General features: G+C 38.1%; 1 protein-coding gene across 1 annotated transcript in view; it reads left to right on the top strand.

Annotated features, from left to right (window-relative positions):
- KCNH8 (potassium voltage-gated channel subfamily H member 8) overlaps positions 1 to 21,385 on the top strand; it is a 204,773-nt gene that overhangs the window by 51,873 nt on the left and 131,515 nt on the right. The window contains exon 2 of the mRNA XM_075052038.1: positions 18,285 to 18,518. Coding sequence (XP_074908139.1) covers positions 18,285 to 18,518 — 234 coding nt within the window. The remainder of the gene's footprint in view (positions 1 to 18,284; positions 18,519 to 21,385) is intronic.

A 21,385-nucleotide genomic window follows, 5' to 3' on the forward strand; every position in this document is an offset into this window, starting at 1 on the left:
GTTTACTTGTCATTTTGAAGAGAGAAAATTCTTTAGGAAATGAAACATCTCAGTTACAGAAATATCTTGTCATGGTCAATACAAATCTCACGCACATGCCCATGTAACAACATGTGTTTGGCTAGATATTGATTTTATCTTTTTTTTTAAAGATTTTTTTAGAAACAAATCATACTGGGTTTGGAAATGGAAAAAAAAAGGGGGGGGGGGTCATCTGCCTCTTCCAATTTTGTTTCAGTTACAGAAAGTGAAGTAAGACTTAGTCATTAGTTTTACCAGCTGAATAGGACCGGCTCAATTAGCATCAGCTCCTACTTCTTCAAGTGTGAAACAGCAGTGCCTGAAACAACTAAGAGCAGTGCCTGAAAATGTTTGGAACATTAGTAAGAAGTGGAGCAACAACTAATTAACAATTTGAATTTAATTTGAATGCTTAACTGCTTAAAGTTAAGCATTCAATTTTTTGCATACAAAACATACTGAAAATCATGACGGTTAATGGATTTTAATCAAAAACATGGTGACATGGTACAGAAATATGTTTGTAAAGTGAAATCCTTATGCTTGCCTCTCTTTACAAGAGAAGATATTAAACGTATGCTGTATAGTTTCCTTCACTTCTTGTGGAAGCTGAAATGTGTACAGATGATTGCTAGGTTATTCAGTTTTCCATGGTGGGCATATAGGTGATAGCAGATTAGGTTTTTGTCATATCTCTTGAAGACTGGGATAAGATTGAGGAGCCAAACTCTGAACAACGCTACTCATTCTTTTCTATGGACACCTAAATGGAAGAGAAAATTGTTCAGGAAGAAAATGAATTGTTAGATGCTACGAAGGCAGAGGTCAATGTGACTAACCTTTGTGTGTTATAACCTTTTAGTACAGTAGATTGAAGATCAATAATATGTGAACCTCAGATCCTTGCTTAATTCAAGTTTGAGGCAAATGGTATTTCTATTGCACTCTAATTAGTTCCTATTTCCTAAATCCAGTCAGCAACAGCTACCATAAAAATCAACATAAAGCCCCTTTCCTAGGCATTCAGACTGCCCAAAGAAATTGTGATACTTCTGGGGACTGCAATGGCAGTGGAGGCCACAACAGGTGGGTAAATGGATGAGAAATAAGCTTCTCAGTTGTTTAAAGCAGAGGACCTGGATGACCTCTATAACTGAAAGAAATTGCTGAGAGGCTCTCTGAAGGAGGAAATGTAGGGCCTATGGCATGGATTTTGGGCCTCTCAATGCCATTCATACTTTACCTAACTACTTATTTATGAAAAGTGTGGGGAAAACCAGCCAAACTGAAAATCCTTTCCTGAAATATCACCAGGGTGTTACTTTCCAGAGGTCCAACCATATTTACCTTTCTTGCATGCTGCAAAAATGTTGGTTAATCCATTATTGAGGCTATATCCTGAGAAGAACAAAAGCTTTGGGAAATGGTTTTCTTTATTTCTTTTCTTAATTGATTTTTTCCCTGTGTGCTGTTTTACATTTTCATTACTATGTCATATGAAATGGTAAAAATTATTACTTTTGGTTTCTTTTTTCATAAAGCCACAAAAATACTTAATGAAAATCCTTTTATCTGAAACTTTGATATATCAGTTTAAATTACTGCATTTCATGCATTTTTTATTATTTGGAAGACATGCCCTTCTGAAGCAAAGGCTATATGAACAAGGTGTTTTTAAAAGCAAATTTAAATGTTAATTAAAAGCTAGTACTAATATATTTCCTGCTTCTGAAGATCTCTGAAATATAGTGGATTAGTTGATGGGTTAGAAAGATGGGGAATTGCTGCTCTTGGACAAGTTTGCAAAACCCAAAACCTAGTCCTATGACAGTATTCCAATTAATTTTGAAGGATTATAATCAACTGCACATTTCTATATATTGAAAAATAAACTTCAAGATATTATTAAAAAAATACCTCTTGTGATGGTATTGATACAAAAAATATTTTAATAATATCTGCAAAACACTGTTTATGTAATTTTCCCTTTGGAATTTCTTTAATGAAGTAGAGTGAGGAAGCAAAGCAAAGAGGTTAATGATCTGACCTGTGCAGACAGCTGTATCCCACAGCATCCTCTAGAAATGGCAAGCTAATTATGTTGATAGCAACTCTCTTTCCTGAATTTCTCTTTTTTCCCCCCCCTCTCTCCAGCTCTTTATTGTCTCTTAAGTTACATTTTTTCATGATTTAGGCAGTTTAGAGCTTTTTTTTTTTTTTTTTAAATATATATGGTTGTAAAATGTCCTAGAACGTAAGAGTCTAACAAAGTGCAAGTATTTAATAATAGTGAGAGAAGTATGCCAGCACCACCAACTAGTGAGGAATGAAATAAACAGCAATTAAAAAGGGGAATGGAACCAAGTTTCAGAGTTCTGTCTCCCTATTTCTTCTGTCTCCTGGAGTGAAAAGAAGTAAGTCCTGCTTACTTTAATATTCAAGGCTTTGTTAAGAGAACGGGAAATTAAAGCAATGGACTATCTGTCTTTGCTGAGACAGAAAAGGCTGATCAATTTTTCCTGAAGCAAGAGAAGTTCTTGGGCAGCCCTCTGAAGGGTTTTTCCATCTAAGCTGAGGCTGAAAACTATTTGAAAGTCTTATGAAAGAGAAAAATAAAAAAAGTAAACCTGGAAGTGTTCTAAAAGGGTTGGGAGACTTTTATCCCTCTTCTGAATGAATCCAAATTTATTACTGCGTCAGATGCTCGCTTGTTATTTAGTGCTTGGATGATTGCCTTGATGAGAGACTTCATTTTTCCCTGAAACATATTTTCTTTTTGGCTCCTGCTGTGGCTGCTCAGTTTTCCACTGACGTGACTCCCACACAGGAGTCCACATTAATATAGAAAACAGTGCAGTAGCACTCAGGTTTTGACATGTTTGTTAAAAGAAGCCCTTTTTCTGGAATATTGTGTCCTTGAGCTGCTCCCCGGACTGCTCCCTACCACAGGCCACTTTGACTCAAAGCAGGTTACATTTGTTACCATGCAAAGAATTAGCCAAACTGACCTACCACCTGCTCACCTCTGAAGGGAGAGATCCCATGCCTCCTTCTCCTCCTTCTCCCCCCCTCATGCTGCTCTCCCCCTGTCCCTTGCACTGAAGTTCTGCTCTCATCTGACTGCAGGATTCAGCCTGCAAATCCAGCAGGACTTTAACCCGAGAGAGTACTTCTTTACTGGGTTAGTTGATGAGGTCATCTGAGTGCCACATAAAGCACGAGGGACTGGGAAAGCCTGCATAAGCAAGAGCAGAGGATGAGGGTAAGGAATCAGTAGGAAGTTTGTATTGTACAAAAGATACTGAGACAGGCTTAGGTACACAGAGGTTTTGCAGTGGAGCCCACAGCTGACAGCACACATTAACCCTGAAAAGCTAATTTAGGAAAAAGATAAAACAACAAAGGAGAGAGAGAGAGTGCAACAGGAAAAGGAAAACACTCCCAAGGGGCTTCTGGGACAAGCAGTGACAGGATCCCTAGAAGAGCTCTAGGCATTTCTCCAGGGCAGCAAGTAGCAGTGAGAAAGATGATTTTTCACCTTGTTTTCCCCTAGTGCTAAACACTTTTATGAGGACCTTCTCTAACTTCCCCTACCCTGCCCCACCCCCCAGTTGTTCCCATTAAATGATGGCATTAGTGCTGATTGGGATACATGAATCAGCTGGCAGTGATGTATATTTATCACTTGTTAAGCTTGTGTGTACACCTATTGCAGGTTAATATTTACTCAGTATTTAAATTACTATTATTTACTTGGTTGTGCACATTGTTTTGGTTCTAATAAACTAAAATCTATGAAGTTTGAGACTACAAAAAATGTTTTTACAAATATGTTAACAATAGAAAGAGAGCCAAGGAGAATATCTATCCTTTAATGGATATAGAAGGGAACATTGCCACCAGAGATGAGGAAAAGGCTGAGGTACTTAATGCCTTCTTTGCCTCAGTCTTTAATAGGGAGACCAGTTATCCTCAGGGTACTCTGGCCCCTGAGCTGGAAGGCAAGGATGAAGAGCAGAATATACCCGCCTTAATCCAAGAGAAAATAGTTAGTGACCTACTACGCCATCTGGACACTCACAAATCTATGGGACCAGATGGGATCCATCCAAGAGTACTGAGGGAACTGGCGGAGGTGCTTGCCAAGCCACTCTCCATCATCTGTCAGCAATCCTGGTCAACGGGGGCAGTCCCAGGTGACTGGAGGCTTACCAATGTGATGTTCATTTACAAGAAGGGTTGGAGGGAGGATCCAGGGAACTACAGGACTGTCAGCCTGACCTCGGTACCGGGGAAGATTATGGAACAGTTCATCTTGAGAGCGTTCACATGGCATGTACAGGACAAACAGGGTATCAGGCCCAGTCAGCATGGTTTTACAAAAGGCAGGTCCTGCTTGACCACCCTGATCTCCTTCTATGACCAGGTGACCCATCTGGTGGATGAGGGAAAGGCTGTGGATGTTATCGACCTCGACTTCAGCAAGGCCCTTGACACTGTCTCTCATGGCATACTCCTTGAGAAGCTGGCGTCTCATGGCTTAGACAAGTGTACTCTTCCCTGGGTGAAAAACTGGATGGATGGATGAGCCCAGAGGGTTGTGGTGAATGGAGCTAAATCCAGTTGGTGGCAGGTCACAAGTGGTGTTCCCCAGGGCTCAGTACTGGGGCCAGTTCTGGTTAATATCTTTATCAATGATCTGGATGAGGCGATTGAGCACACCCTCAGCAAGTTTGCAGATGACACCAAGTTGGGAGGCAGGGTTGATCTGCTTGAGGGTAAGAAGGCTCTACAGAGGGATCTGGACAGGCTGGATCAATGGGCTGAGGCCAATTGTGTGAGGTTCAACAAGGGCAAGTGCCAGGTCCTGCACTTGGGTCACAACAACCCCATGCAATGCTACAGGCTTGTGGAAGATGTCTGGAAAGCTGTCCGGCAGAAAAAGACCTGGGAGTGCTGGTTGACAGCTGGCTGAATATGACCCAGCAGTGTGCCCAGGTGGCCAAGAAGGCCAATAGCATCCTGGCCTGCATCAGAAATAGTGTGGCCAGCAGGAGCAGGGAGGTGGTTGTTCCCCTGTATTTGGCACTGGTGAGGCTGCACCTCGAATACTATGTTCAGTTTTGGGCCTCTCACTACAGGAAAGACGTTGAGTTGCTGGAGCGTGTCCAGAGACAGGCAACCAAGTTGGTGAGGGGCCTGGAGCATAAGACTTATGAGGAGCAGCTGAGGAACTGGGGCTGTTTAGCCTAGAGAAAAGGAGGCTAAGGGGAGACTTTATCATTCTCTACAGCTACCTGAAGGGGGTTGTAGTGAGGTCGGTGCTGATCTCTTGTCTGGTGGCTGGAGAACTCCAGAACATGGTTTAGTGGGCATTGTTGATGGTTGGACTTAATGATCTTAAAGATCTTTTCCAACCTAAATGATTCTATGATTCTAAGTGAGATAAGGGACAAGGGGAATGAAGATGTCATTCTTAGACCAAGGATGGGTGCTTTCTGTGAGACCCCACTTAAGGCACCGCACGTTTGTTACTATTTCTGATGTAAATCCACTATACTATATGTTTTCTCTGCTTGTGTGAGAGTATATGTTTTAATGGGCCAGGTTTCACACTTTTTGCTTGTTATTTTTAACCAGCGATTGTAGATTTTGTGAGGTTTTCACCCAAGTCTTTCAGAGTTATCACTACTGTTATTGTAACTTAATTTATGCTGTTGTGCACGATAGATGTAATGAACCTATTTACTCATATTTACACATATGGGGCAGTCTGAAATGGAGTGATTTTCCTACACCACAATATAATCCATGAGGTCAGAGTCCTACTTCATGCACCTTATTTTGTCGGAATAAAAAGAAAACCAACAAAACCAGCAACAAAAAGCTGTACCTTTTTTCTCTTTCCTTAGATTAATTTCCAGTTAAGGAATTAGTTCTACAGTATCTCACCTACAGAAGTTCTTTCCCCTTCATTTGCAAGAAGGAAAGACATGAGCAAGGTCAGGTTCATTTACTCAACATTTAGAGCCTACCTGTGTATACATAGTATAGAAGGGTTCTTCTGAATTCTTTCATGGTTTGTTTACTGATATTGCCCAGTTCCTGTGTTTTAAGGAAGTATTCAGTCTAGCTTAGACATGAAGGAGTTTAGTCCCCATACAATCCCCATAGGATAAATATAGGTCCTCATTCTGAGTAACCCCTTGGAAGAAGTCACTTCCCACCATTCCTGTGGAGATGACCCTCCTGATCCTGATACTGAGGTTCAGTAGGCTAAAGAAGAGGTTCACACTGCTTTGGGATTGTGGCCACCTGAATTGCAAAAGGTTATGAAATGGACAAAGGCATTTCTGCTGGTATATACGATGCTGCTGGTTAAATTCTCCAACTGTGAATTGGAATTACTTTTTACATTCAAAACAGTATCTAGAACAGCAATGAATTTCCAAAATTATAGCATCAGGTCGCATAAAAAAATGTGGCAGTATAATCATGTTGTAATTTATAGCTTTATTCTACTTTTGGTGTTTTCAGTAAGTGTAATTTACAGAACCTTGAGCAATTTGAGCTAAAAACTTCTTTTGTTTGTGTATTTTTAGTATTTTTCTCTATGTTTGCTCAGTGCCACTTATACTTGATGAGATAGAGGAACAATCCATGTAAATACCTGACTTTCAAGAAATTATTTCAAAGCTCTCTGAATGAATAAGATTATTCTCTCTTGCATGAAAGCTGCAAGAAGCTACAAGCATCTGCTGCCATTTGGTCAAGATATTCTTCACCACTTTCTTTAGATTGGGCTTTGGAGAAACAAGGCAAGACTTCAAACTACCTCCCATAACACTGGAATTTGATTAGCAGCATCTTTATACTTCATTCTTGTGGAACAAAAGTAGTGTTGACATTGTCTTGCAAGTTGTGGTAGGTTGACCCTGGCTAAATGCCAGGTGCCCAGCAAAACCGTTCTATCACTCCCCCTTCCTCAGCTGGACAGGGGAAAGAAAATATAACAAAGGGCTCGTGGGTTGAGATAAGGACAGGGGAGATCACTCACCAATTACAGTCACGGGCAAAACAGACTCAGCCTGGGAAAAATTAACTCAATTTATTACCAATCAACCAGAGTAGGGTAATGAGAAATACAACCAAATCTCAAAACACCTTCCCTCCAACCCTCCCTTCTTCCTGGGCACAACTTCACTCCCAGATTCTCTACCTACCCCCAGCGGTGCAGGAGGAGAGGGAATGGGGTTTACGGTCAGTTCATCACATGTTATTTCTGCCACTTCATCCTCCTCAAGGGCAGGACTCATCAGACTCTTCCCTTGCTCCAGCGTGGGGTCCCTCCCACGGGAGACAGTCTTCCATGAACTTCAACGTGGGTCCTTCCCACGGGCTGCAGTTCTTCATGAACTGCTCCAGCATGGGTCCCTTCTACGGCATGCAGTCCTTCAGGAGCACACTGCTCCAGCGTGGGTCCCCCACAGGGTCACAAGTCCTGCCAGAAAAGCTGCTCCGTGGGCTCCTCTCTCCACAGATTCGCAGGTCGTGCCAGCAACCTGCTCCAGCGTGGGGTTTCCACGGGGTCACAGCCTCCTTTGGGCACCCACCTGCTCTGGCGTGGGGTCCTCCATGGATATCTGGTGGATATCTGCTCCACCGTGGACCTCCCTGGACTGCAGGGGGACAGCCTGCCTCACCATGGTCTTCCCCACCAGGGGCTGCAGGGGAATCTCTGCTCCGGCGCCTGGAGCATCTCCTCCCCCTCCTTCTTCACTGACCTTGGTGTCTGCAGGGTTGTTTCTCTTACATGTTCTCACTCCTCTCTCCGGCTGCCATTTTCTGTCTGTCCCAGCAACTTCTATTCCTTCTTAAATATGTTATACCAGAGGTGCTACCACTATCACTGACTGGCTTGGCCTTGGCTGGCAGCGGGTCCATCTTAGAGCCGGCTGGTATTGGCTGTGTCAGACACAGGGGAAACTTCCAGCAGCTTCTTACAGAAGCCACCCCTGTAACCTCCCCCTCCACCCTAACCTTGCCACACAAAGCCAATACACAAGTATAGTGGCAACATTTTTTTATGTGAAACTATTTTGGACCAATAAGAAGAATTTAGTCAAAACCCAAAATGTAATTTGTATGTTTTTACCAAAAAAAAATGTCAGAAAAGTTACTTGGTTCCCTAACGACAATGATTCACTGCAGAACAGTTAATAGATAACATTTTCCTGGGATGTTGGAGGTTTGGGTCTTGCATGAAGTACTGAACACTGGCCTATTGTTTTGATATGAGTCTCTTTCTGATGTAAGTTTTTATTCAGGCGGCTTTTTGGGGTCAAGGTAGGTGGGAAGGGGAATTGGTTTTCTTCCACAGCAGAATGAAAATGCTATTTGCTATAGAAATGCCAAAGGTTATTCTGTACTACTTAGCCTCTTTATTTCCTTTAAAAAAGAACTAGATATAAAACAAAACAAGCAGACATAAAAAGGTCTAGGTTTTGAGTAACTAGGTATTTTCGGTCCCTTCATGATTTTGGTGTGTTTCTTCTCTTATCTGCACTCTTTATGTTCTTTGATGTTCAATTTAGGGATTTTTTTTGATAGCAATCTTTTCGTATACCTGATTTTCTTTCACTGAGACAATACTTAGTCCAAATTATTATTTTCTTCTTCAAAGGTAATCAAAACCCTGACAATTTTACTATGCATTTATACCTGTACTCCCTACTGCAAGGAAGTTCCAGATGCTTTGAATTTCCCAGACCATATCCACTTCTTCATCCAAAATCTAGATTTTTCTCAGGAAGACCATCTTATGGCAGTGTTCACCTCAAGTCTTTCAGGGTCCCCAAGCAGCTTCTGCCTTGATTATTTAGATATCTTACATAAATCAGTATTGCTAAGCTCAGGTGCTCCTGCTCTAAGCTATAGCAATCATTCAGGAGGTCCATAGTAACTTCAATGTAAGAAATAACAGCCTATGTCTACTTCACACATCTATTTTACTTTTCCATTAAGGTTATTCTGCTTGTTTGTTCAACAACACTGGCCCTTCCACAGTTTTCAGCATTTTTCCACAGGATTTTTCATGAGATCATTCTCAGTTGGCAAACCCACTACAAGATGGTTCATTTTTTTTTGAATACCATAAATTACATTCTCACCTGTAACCTCCCTCTCATCCTCTTCCACTCCCAAAATATGGGGTTTTTTTACGGATCTTGCTCAAGAAGGGTCATCAAACCCTATACTGAGATTCTTAGAATTATTTTGATTCGGAAAAGGTGAGTTTGGGATACACAGTGTAATTCTTTGTTATGGGAAATAGTGCAGTATAGAACTCTACCTTTTCTGGAAATGACATTTGCTGGACACTGTTCATCATTTTCTGAAGCATTTTTTATATAATTTCTGTCAATTTGTCAGAAGAACATTCTTTGAACAGACTTTCTTTTCCACAGCATTATTTTAGATTAGTGTTGCTTCTCTGAGAAAACTGCATGCAGAAATTCTTGTCGTTTACAGAGAACTCATTTCACTGGAATAGGTACATGGGAGTCTGCTGCTTCTCCCCATTAAAATTAACTCCAGATTACCGTTTAATTTCAGGGGCTGAGAGCGGAGCATATAAACTGCAAAGGCTCAAAATGGTTCCTTTTAGCCACAGAGTCCTGTCACCTTAAAATTGAAATATAATTATTATAGAGAGAAATCAATACAGCAGAAGTCACCACAAGCTGAAATTGTCACGGGGGTCATAGAGGGTTGTTAAAGTGACAGTGAACAGCCCAGAAATTATGTGTATGAGCTAGCATATATGAAAAGCAGCTTTGAGCTGCTTTGAGTAACAGCTTCAGGGTAGTATAGCACTTGTATAAAATGATTACTGTTTCTTATTCAGAGAATATAATAGCAACATGTGATATTTGAACAGCCAGTGGTTTTGACAGGAGAAAGGTATGGATATTGTTATTTCGGTATCTCACATATGGAAATGAAAATCGTATGCAAAAGGTGTGGGGTGTTACTACATGCAGGACCAGATGCATCTGTGATAGTGACGGGTGAAAAGCTGAGGATACTGCATCACCCTCTGTGGAGTGCAAGTGCTGCACTAGGCAGATGGTGCTGAAGAAGGATGATTACTGTCCCTTTTGCCTTCACATTAAAACCAGACCTGGATCTGGGGCTGTTTTGAGGATAGATATTTTGTTCAGGTGAGGAACAGTGGCATGTGATGCCCCAGTGATGACTGAGGAGAATTAGTACGTTTATGACTCGTGCCTCACTGGAGTCTCTAGCATGCAGAGGGCATAGCCCGTTCTCAGTTTCTTCCATTGGCCACTTCTAGGGTTGAAAGTGTAATTTGTTCTTCTTTCTTTTTGTGAATAGTGGCTGAAAGTTCCCTGTCCTCAGCACATGGACAGTAAATAGCTTCAAGTGGCCTTGCATGGTAGAAGCAAGGGGAAGGACCACAGAGCTTTTCCACTCTCTTTGTGCTCAGATCCTTTTATATTTCTGTGTTGAAAATATTTTCTTTGTGCACTTACTGATAACTTTCTTTTGTATGTAGAATCTACTGTACCACAGTGGTTTTTTCCATGGTCACTTCCAAAGGGGAAACAAATTTCCACAGAATCTACTCATTTCAAGTGATAAGATGAAACTTTCTCAACAGTAGGTAAATAGTTCTTCAACCCCAAATCATCACATTGTAAAGAAATCCAATTCCTTTTTTCCAGTTTAGTCAGAATCAGGATATTTTCCAAGCCTCTGAGCTACCACTCCATAACCAACATAATGTCATAAGAAGAAAGGAGCATTAGTTTTCAGAGGCAGGAACATGATCTTTTACAGGCATTTCACACTGGGTTCAAAATGTCTAGCTTAAGTTCTTCCCCTCAGGTGTGCAGGAATAACAGCTCGCTAACCTATTTCCTGTATTCTTCCATTAGCTCTGTTAACAGCATCTGTAACATCTGACTGCTCAGATATATTGCAACATCAGTAACAGTACATACATTGAGGACAAATATCCAAAGGGCTATCCACTGCAGTAGTGTTATAAACAGGTTCATCAGGCATGATACTTAGTGAAGGCATGTGTAGGACACTAAAACCACAGAATATTATGCAATGGTGAAAGTCTGGTGTGTCTGTAAACTGAGCACCAACTGTGAGTAGGTGACATAGTGCTTAAACCAGCTGTAAACAAACCAGTCTTCAAGTCCTTATTTCATTCCAATTTCAGACAAGTGATAAAGGAAGGTATGAACAGGATCGCATTGATAAATGTTTGACAAGGATGTGGCTCTTCTCTTTGAAAACGTTTCTATTCAGGAAAACCGTTCAGCTGCAAACCTTTCTTTCAGCTGAACTCTTGAAACCATCATGATCCCAGGCTCTTAAATCATTAGACTATATGATTTGAGCATATGAGAAAATGTGTTAGTTTGACTTATAGCAATTCCATTCCTACCATTACAGGTGAATTTTAAATCAACAGAACAGTCTGAAAAAACCAGCAAATTAAATATAGCTGAGTTACACAAATGGCCCTCCTGCCTGGTGGATAAACTTAAAATTTCCATGTGTTTTATTGGAGAAATTGTAAAATATACTTCCTTTGGAGGTGGGAATCTGTGGACTCTGCTCTCCAGTGGGCACCCACAGAAAACATCAAACAGTCGCTGAACTCCCTTGTTAGGGACAGAGGGTTCAGTTCTGCCAGGTAAAGAAGTGCCTTCAGGTTCCCATTGAGAAACTCCTGGATGACACCGCGCACTGTTACAACGTGCTGGTGACTCACGAGTTGCAATGTCCCTTCACTGCTAATGTGGTTTTTCCCCTCTCTTTTCCATCTGCAAGTGCTGTTTCACTTGCAGCATTTCAATGCATATAAAACTGCACACTAGCATGTAAATATTTGACAACATATTGTAGCATATTGTCAACATTTTGCAATATAACTTTTTTAGTTATGTCAGCAGTGTGTGCTGGCAGTCACTGCACAATCAATAACAAATAAAGCTGGTCAAATAGAATGTAATAGTTTTTTGCTGAAAATTTTTATTTATCAAAATCAACGCAGCTTAAGGGTGGGAAAAGAAATATTTCATTGCAACCTCGATTCAACTTCATCTATTGGATTTAAATTATTGTTGCACATAATATATGTGTAATGTGATTTTTTAATTCCAGGTAAATATCAAGAAAAATGTAAAAAGACATATCTTAGATTAGTTAATATTTCCTTCCAAGGAAAGCATGTCGACGTCTGCTTCTGCTAGCGGAGTTTAATTTTGAAGAACTTCAAAGCCATCTCTGCTAAAAGTTCCTCTCCTTTACTATAGTTCACCCACTACAATTGCACTGATTTTTTATTTCAAAGGTGCTCTGTGATGATAAATGAGCAGTAACAGCATTGCTACTATTTGAACAAAGTCCTTCTCAGTCCTTATACTTTAGAGTTCAGGTAGATGCAAATGAGATTGGGATTAGAAAAGCAACAGGAACACATGCAGAGATTTCTAATGGAGGAGCAAATTATTTTCTTTTTTTTTCTTTTTTTACCTCTCTAGGATCCCAGGAGCCCATTTCACCATGAGGGTTATTTTTGGTTTTGTTTTTTATTTTGTTTCCCTCTGATACTGTCTGGCTTTTTGGTCTGCTTTGTTCTAGGAATAAGTACTTTGATTGGTCATGAAGAAAGCTGCAGTCATTATTCTAGTATTGACCTGATGCACTAATGGCAATGAAGGCTGGGTTTGAGATCGTTAAACACTGAGTCTCTTAAATGGCTTATGATCTGTGTTTACCAATAAGACTAGGGGATGATTTAGCATCCAGATGCCCAAGTTTTGCTTAGGTGTCTCTATGCTGAACTGCATCAGAGATTAACTTTTTTTGTAGCTATGAATATTGCATACAGAAAAGCATTTTCACTGACCGACTAAATATTATGGTAAATGCAAAGTGAAAGGTTGATTTCTTAGCTGCTGAATTCGGAACTTTTCTACATAATGGGTATTCTTTTTGGCAATGCACGTTAAGTGGGAGCTATGGCAGCTCACCCTTGAGCTAAGTCCATAGAGCTAGATACTTCAAATATTGTTTTGTACTCTGAATTTGTAGCTGTTACCCAATTTTATGAATACATTTCCTTGTAAAGTCAGCCTTTATTTGAAATGTCCTGGCCAATTAAATCAATTATATAGCTTACAATGATGGGTCCTTTGTTCATCAGTCCATACTTGCAGTTTATTATGCAATAGTTCTACCTTTTACTGTAGTACTGTAAATTCACTGGAATATATGGTATTTTTTTAGTGAAGAGTGGGAAGAGGTACCAGTATAATCAACTTTCTTTCTTTCTGACTCACCTATATCTGGATAAATCTTAACTTTACATTAGTGATCCGGTTAACTGTACTGAGATTTTCAAGAGGAACTTTAATATTTGGAATTGTAGGCATTATAAAATCATTTTGGTCTCAATCAGATTCAAAGGACAGTAGTTGGTAAATGAGCTTGAACTCTAATTAAACTCACTTGCATCTAAACATGCTGACATAAAGCTAAGGGTTTTCACATGCTATTTTTATCATTCAATTAGGTAATCTTAACTGATAATGTGGTCATGTCCTCCGTAACAGTAATTTGCATGAACCTGGAATGAGACTCATTTTGTTAAGTTGCACATGTAGGAACTGTGGAATCAAACCTAAATGTAGTAAATCCTTTCATCCAGAAGAATTGCGGACTGTTCTCCAATTGATAGAGTAGCTATGTGAGTCACTTGTTTAATTAATGCAGCTTCTTTGATTGCTAGGAATTATTTTTTTCTTTTGTACATTTTTTTCTTCCTTTTTAATTCATAAATAATTTAATATTTAAAATTAGAATGGTGGTTGGCTGTGCTTAGTTGCACAAGAAGTCAGATAGATGTTCTCTTCACCAATAAAGATGAAGACTTGCAGAAACCATCTGGACTTTGATTGAAAAGAACCGTTACAAGAGCTGGGGAAGCACAATGATGAGATTTATAGCAGACATAGCTACAGTGTTAAAGCAAAACCCCTTTTGTCATTTTTTGTTAAATAACATGACAGTAAGATTTATCAAGGGAGTGCTGAGTTTAATTGTAACACGGTCTCATTACAAACAGTCAGATAAATTGTGTGCATTAATTATGAAGCAGAGAATTGCATAATAGCCTTTTCCTTTAACTATCTCAATTCTAAAGCTCTGCCATGGGATGTTTAACAAACCTGCATCTCTGTATCAGATGGCATGTGATATAAATTTGTTCTGTTTCTTAGGTTATAATTTTTGGGTATCAGGTCATTGAAACAGGGCAACAGGGTGTAAGCCTGTGATTGAAGGTGTAGGTAGCATAGGTCTGGTTCAGCTTGTTTAATTGTCTCTGAGTTTATGCTATGTGTCTGGCAGAGGTTTCTGGAAACCATGCAAGTCTTCTGTTGATCAATGTCTTATCCACTCCAATATGTCCTGCTTCCAAAGCAAACATAGGCATGCAAGCTCCTAATATTCTTCCTTCAAACTTTCATGTGAAAAAGTCATTTGATCATCATAGAAAATGAGCATAAAGGAAAAGAAGCATAATTGAAACAAATCTGCTTTTAAATTGTGCTGAATAGTTTTGGAATATCTCTGTAATATTCATCCGTGTCTGCTGATTTGCTGCTAAAGGAAAACTTCATGAATGTTATTGGACTTTCTTGTGTCTAGGCTTCTTGTCCCATCTTTAACAGAAGCACTTTTAAATCATCCTTTACACCTCACGCAGGCTTGAACATAAGCCAGTTATTTTTACCCGAAGCTAATATACAAGTACACAATTTGAATATTTTTATTTACTTTGCACAGACTTAGAGCACTTAATTTCTGAGCTGAAGAGTGCCACTCATGGCTTTGTCAAAATCTCTTCTTTCAGGTTGTACACAGATTTGCAGCAGTTCTACTCTGTTGTTGCAAATGCCCTGTGCTCCTAAACAGTCCCAGAGACTCAAGGTTACATCTTTCTCAAGAGAACATGAATTTAGCTTGGATGTGTTTTCTTGTCTAAAAATAAAAACAAACCCTACCAGTAATCTAGTACTGTGTCCTGATCAACCAATCTGAATAAAATAACTTAATATTCAGGCTGATGAGCTGAAAGAATAACATGGAATTCAACATCTTCTTTATTATTATGGAAGTGTTGCAATCTACACATAAACATATACCAAAATATACAGACTGATAGGTTTGCATCACTCATTGCAACTTTCCTGCTGTAAATTCAAAAACAAGCAAAATTGCTGTCTTTCAGTCCATAAATTTCTAATAAATTATTCTAACTAAAATAAATTATTCTAAATCCTACTCTGGATTTTAAGATCTAGCAAGCTATCACTGAAGATCATAGAATTAAATGCTGGGGTTTTTATTTGTGTCACACTGAAGCCTGAATGATAAAAATTTCACCCTCAGTTCTTGTTTCTTGAAACATTTTATGGTTCTTTATGTGCACTAGGAATAGCAAGTGATATTAAAGATTCCAAGCTATGAAAGTAAATTACAGAAGTAAATAAACTTTTAATCAGAAAATTTTAAGATATGTTTTTAAAAAAAGTTTTCTTTGTGTAACAGGTAAATGTTAATTATCACTTAATAAATATTACTGAAGAATTTGATGAAACAGGTGGTTATTGGACAAAATTATGTTGCTTGATCCTTAAATGCTACAAGGAATTTTTTCAATAAATTATTTAAATATGTTCCTTAGTCTACTAGTTTGGGATTACAGGCACATCTTTCATCATTTGACAAGTTCAAGAAAAACAGAAAATATAATACTGATTTTCCTAAAGCTGATGGTTTACTGTTCTACTCAAAAAGTTCAGCAAAATTAGACTTGCAAGCCTTATCAGACATCTGCTGATGTTAATGGAAAGATTGCTTTTTACTCTAGCTGGCACTGGATTGGCTTTTTGTTAGTAAATTGTTTTCTTCTATGAATGTTAAAGTAACTCAAAGTGTTCTGGGTTTATTTTGATGTGAATGACAGCAGAATCTGGCCATCTTAAATTTTTTATAAAAATCATGATATGCTTGGTAAGCTCCAGTGTATTCCTGTTCATAATGATATTCAAACATTCCTGCACTCTGAGAGCATCCTCCTTACCCTTTCTGTCTTTTTGGTGTTCCATATTCCTCTTCATGCAATTCACAACAATTAGAATTTAAAAAAAAAAAAAGTCTTTGCATCACATAATTATATCTTAAACAATAAGAAACCCAGGAGTAAATTAATCTGATGATAGCTACAGATGAATTTGGAATGTATGATCTGCAGGTCATACACTGTAACACCATCATTAAACTGCACTGCAAGCATATGATTTTAATTCTTTTGGCAGTGTGGGGATTTAGTTTTGTGTTGACAAGGGGAGCAGCATGTCAGTGCATGAATGGTAATGATACTTATTCCCTAGTTAGGCAAATAAAAATGACAGGCTAAGTCAAGCACTGCACTGAACCAGAATGCATTTTTAAATCACATTATTTGGTAAATGAGAAAAATCTGTTTTAATATAACAATCATTTATTGAAAGACTTTAATTAGATTTAAGCAAAAGGTGAGTGACTGAAGCAAAGTTTTAAGAGTAAATTGATCATTTAATAAACCTCAGCATTGTCTTTAAAATACTGAAATGGTAGTAGTATCAGCTATAGCATTTTATCCCTTGGGTAAATAAAGAGTAATGTAGCTGATGTTGTTGGAATTTCATGGATGTAGAACTCTTGTGACAGTTAAGGCTGACACAGACCTATTTTTCCTCTATTTTAGCTTACGAATTCTGTCCCTACCTTCCCCATTCATGAATAATATATCCCTGTATGGGGATTAGGCATATCAACCTGACTTTTCCATTAAAATAGTTCATTATTTCTCTTTAAATTTATGAATATTTATCAAGGGATTCTGGGTTAGTTAATAGTATTTCCCTTAATACATACACATGAATCCACATGCACATAATTCTGAAAAATGAGAGGTATCTGTCTTGGGACTAAGCTCCCGCTAGCAAGCTGTAAGGTAAACATTCCTTAATAAGCAATAGGCAAAAAATAGTCTTTCCTCCCTCAATGTGGAATGTAGACAGATTCCTCCCATAAAACTTTTTGTTTGTTTGTTTTGGTTTCGTTTTTGTTTTTGTTTTTTTTGTTTTCAATTCCAGATGCGGAAACACAGGCCAAAAAACTGTATGAGAACTTCATATATTTTCTGGAAAGGGTCTCCATGCTAATTTAAAAAGGCTGTAAACTGCTAGGGCTGTTGACATAAGTTGAAGATGAGAGACTAAGGCACAAAACCTTCAAAGACACTTCAGCAAGGGATGAAAATGAGCTACTAGGCTGCAAGATTTGCCAAAGATCTGAGTTCAAATTAGAACATCACTTTTGTTGATTGATGTCCATGTCAATATACTATTCTTGAATTTATCATACATAATATTTGGATCTTACACACACTGAAAAATTATAAAGTGCATTAAGGTGTAACAGGTTGGTGAATATTTGATATGCCTGTTTCATAGGGAAGAAGTATGGTGGGGCCCTGGAAGACAGCTGGCAGTGTTTTTGGATGAAATCTTTTTCCCTCACAAAAAAAGGAGAAAACAAAAGACAAAGAATTCCATGTAGCTCCAGAATGTACCTCAACTCTAACTTTAAGGATTTCCTTGCAAAATTATATAAAAGAAATTAGTTTGAGTGTTGATAAAGGTCAGCTTTAGCTTATTGAGAGCATAGAGATTAACTTTTTTTAAGATACAACTGTGTCTGTTCTGACTGCAGTGTAGTTGGAGTGGCAGCATAACAGAGCACCTTTGAAATTTCTCCAAAGCTTCCATGTTTGTCACCAGTCTTTGGTCAAGTGGTTGTTTTAATGTGCTAACATTAAATCTTCTCAGAGGCAGTTATAAATTATTGCTGGAGGATGCAATGAGGCAAGCTGTATGTAGCCATGAGGAACCCTTCTATGAACATGCTTTGTGGACTGTTAGGCTTGATTTTATTTCTGACTAATGGTCTAAAACCAGAAGGTGCATTCTTGTTTGCAGGCAGTTGGGACTTTGCTTCTAACTGTATGTCCAGTTGTGCCTTCCTATGAAGCTAAAGGAAGTATTATGTCAAATGATGTAGAATTCAGACTGTAATTTGTGTTTTACTTTTGTGTTCTTCTACAGATAGTAACTTCATCCTTGCAAATGCTCAGGTGGCTAAAGGATTCCCTATCGTTTACTGCTCAGATGGCTTCTGTGAGCTTGCTGGATTTGCACGAACTGAAGTCATGCAGAAGAGCTGCAGCTGTAAATTTTTACTTGGTGCTGAAACAAATGAGCAGATGATTCTTCAAATTGAGAAATCATTGGAGGAAAAGGTAGAATTCAAAGGAGAAATCATGTTCTATAAGAAGAATGGTAAGTTTTTCTTTCCTGTTTTGTTAGTCCCAAAGAATGAAATTTAGCATTAATACCTATAATATGTAGTATGCATTTCTATGTAATGATTTTGGATATCTATAATCAGACTAACAGGAATAGATTTTAATAAAGACAGTTGGGTACACATTGAGACTATGTTTATATTAGTGTTACTGATTTTATGTAAGTATATGACAAGTTACAAAGCTGCATAGAAGAAATTCAGGGTCCTAAACTGTGTTGTGAGATACTGTGTTATCTGCACTCAGTATGACACTGTATTTTCTACTTTTTCTGATATTGAAGTTCTTTCCCATTATTGCTGAAACTGTAATTTAAAAATTAATACTCACTATAAGGTAGACAGTGGCTGTGTAAAATTTTCAGCCCCATCAACCAAATGCTCAGAACTTTGAATGATCCAAGTGACTTATTCTCCACAGCCACTATATATAAATACAGTAATAATGATTTTCAAAAAATGGGATAAGTACCCTAAGCAAAATTTAAATTTAAGTATGTATTGTCACATAAAACAAATTCTGGGCATTAAGCACCTCCATAGGTTTCAGTAAATTCCAAGTTCCACTGCCAAAGCTTTCACTCCTATGGTAGGGCATTTATAAAGACAATTCCATAGTCAAGATGATGGAGCCACGGAAGAAAGTGCCCCATGATGCACACTTACCAGCTTCTTTCATTTGTATCAGGCTTCTTCAGTGTACCTATTCTATAAGTATTTACACTGCCATCATTCATGTGATCTTCAAACAGATGACACTAATGTGAGATACTGACAGGATTGCAGCCACTGCAGTGCTACAGGAGCCTTCACATGTGCTTAATGATCCATGGGTGCCTCTTGAGTAATACCTTCCATTTTATTATATGGCTAGAATTTCTGGGCATATATTTAAGCCACAGGTTTTTCCTCATAGATCCTACTTATGTCTTTACTAATGAAAAAACATTATCACTATTATATGAAATACTTTAAAAAGTTATTTTCTTAATAACTATATATTGACAAGAAGATAATCAGTGATTTAGAGTATTAGGAGAAGGCAGCTTCACTTTCCCTGACTTATACAAAAAAGAGAAATGTTGCTTAGTTGGCTTGTGTTCATGACTGCTATTTTTCACAGTATGAAATTTTGAAGTTATTTTGAAGATGCTGCTAAATGCTTCCTCCTCTTGTCATTTTGGGGAGGCTTGGGGGGGTGTTTGTTGGTGGTGGGTTTTAGCATTTAGATATGACTCCCATAGTTCCTTGAACTCATGTTTCAGGAAGGTTACTCAAAGGCAGTAGTTTTAAATTTGTAAATCATGTCTGAATATAGGGAAAAAATGATCTTAATCGGGCAGGATAAGAGCTGCTTTTCTGCAGCATTGTATAGTGATGAGTGGGCATGGTGCAAAGAGATTTCAATGTATATGTATAAAAGAAGTAAACCTAACATATTCGTTTCACTGTCTTGGTCCTGAATGATAAATTGTGATTCCTTTACACAATGAAGGGGTGCTTCAAACCTATAATAGATATGATTAATGCAGGCAAAAGGAGATTGCAGGTCAATTTGCTTATCAGTGAAGTAGCTGAACCACAGATAAATAGATAGAGAAATTGTTTAGAATAAAAGAATTCCCACAATCCATCCTACTTTCATCCATGTGTATAATTTGACTGGAAGTAATTCCAAGACATTTTCTGAATATGAATAAATTTCCCAGACTGCTTATTATATTTTTCATTTTCATGTATTTCTGTACCACTGGGAACCAGAAATGAATTGATATTAAAATAACATGAGACTGTTCTTGAATAAAAGTAAGATTTATCTTAAAAAATAATCTTGTTTTTTCAACAGAGCTGCAAAGTGCAGACACAAAATTTGGTAAATCATCTGTTTTAGCTAAATGTTTTGGTTTGGGTTTTTTTTCAGAAGAAAAATTGAGCTTCTGAATCTGTTAGGCTTATACAACATTGGCAGAAAAAAAAAAGAAAAAAAAGATGTCTTTGTTGCAGAGAAATGTTTTAAAAATATTTTAAGACATAAGAACTTTGGGAATAATGGCCCCCAAATGACTGTATGGATACGTTCAGGCTTACCCGATATTGAAAATAATTGTCAGATGGGCTAGTACCCAGTGTAATGCCAGGAACATAGGTAAGTGGGATACAAGTAACTAGCAATGTCTAGTTGTTATAGGGTTACATTTCAGTGTCCCATTAGGATTTTAGGGTGTCAGAGTAAAACTAGGTATCTGGCTTTAGTCCACTATTCAGAGGTAAAGTCTAGCTCTGTATGCCTAGCTATGAGACCAAATGAACATTTTCAAGGATAACTTCAGGGATAGAAGCTCAGCTTCAGGGATAATTCTGAGCTCACAGAATAGACTGACATCCCTCAGTATACTTCTTAAAAGCTTTATAATAAGTACAACATTATGATAAGAAATTACTATGAGGGAAATGAATGTATGAACATAATAACTTATTCTTGGTTTCTTCTTCTGGATTTGACGCAAGATGTCGAAGCTTGAAATTTGTAATTAATCATGGTTTTTTCCCATGTGTGTCTCATCTTTTGGGTTGATTTCTTAATTGCCACATCTTTCAATATTTGAATTTGATTTAAACTCAGTTTAAAATTGATTTAGTTTTTATCATTAAATTAGATTGTTCATTCTAAAGAAGTAGTGACTCAATCTCGGGACTTAAAGCTTTTACTAGTTTTGATCTGAATTTAGTAAGCTTGAATATGGGGCCTTTCACAGTTACTTAACCATTATTTAAGAATTCACATAGTGCTTCTGCTCAGTAATTGTTAGTCAAAGGAATGACTGTTATCACTAAAACAACC

This window comes from Buteo buteo, chromosome 2 (genome assembly GCF_964188355.1).
Source record: "Buteo buteo chromosome 2, bButBut1.hap1.1, whole genome shotgun sequence".
Classification (NCBI taxonomy): Eukaryota; Metazoa; Chordata; class Aves; order Accipitriformes; family Accipitridae; genus Buteo; species Buteo buteo.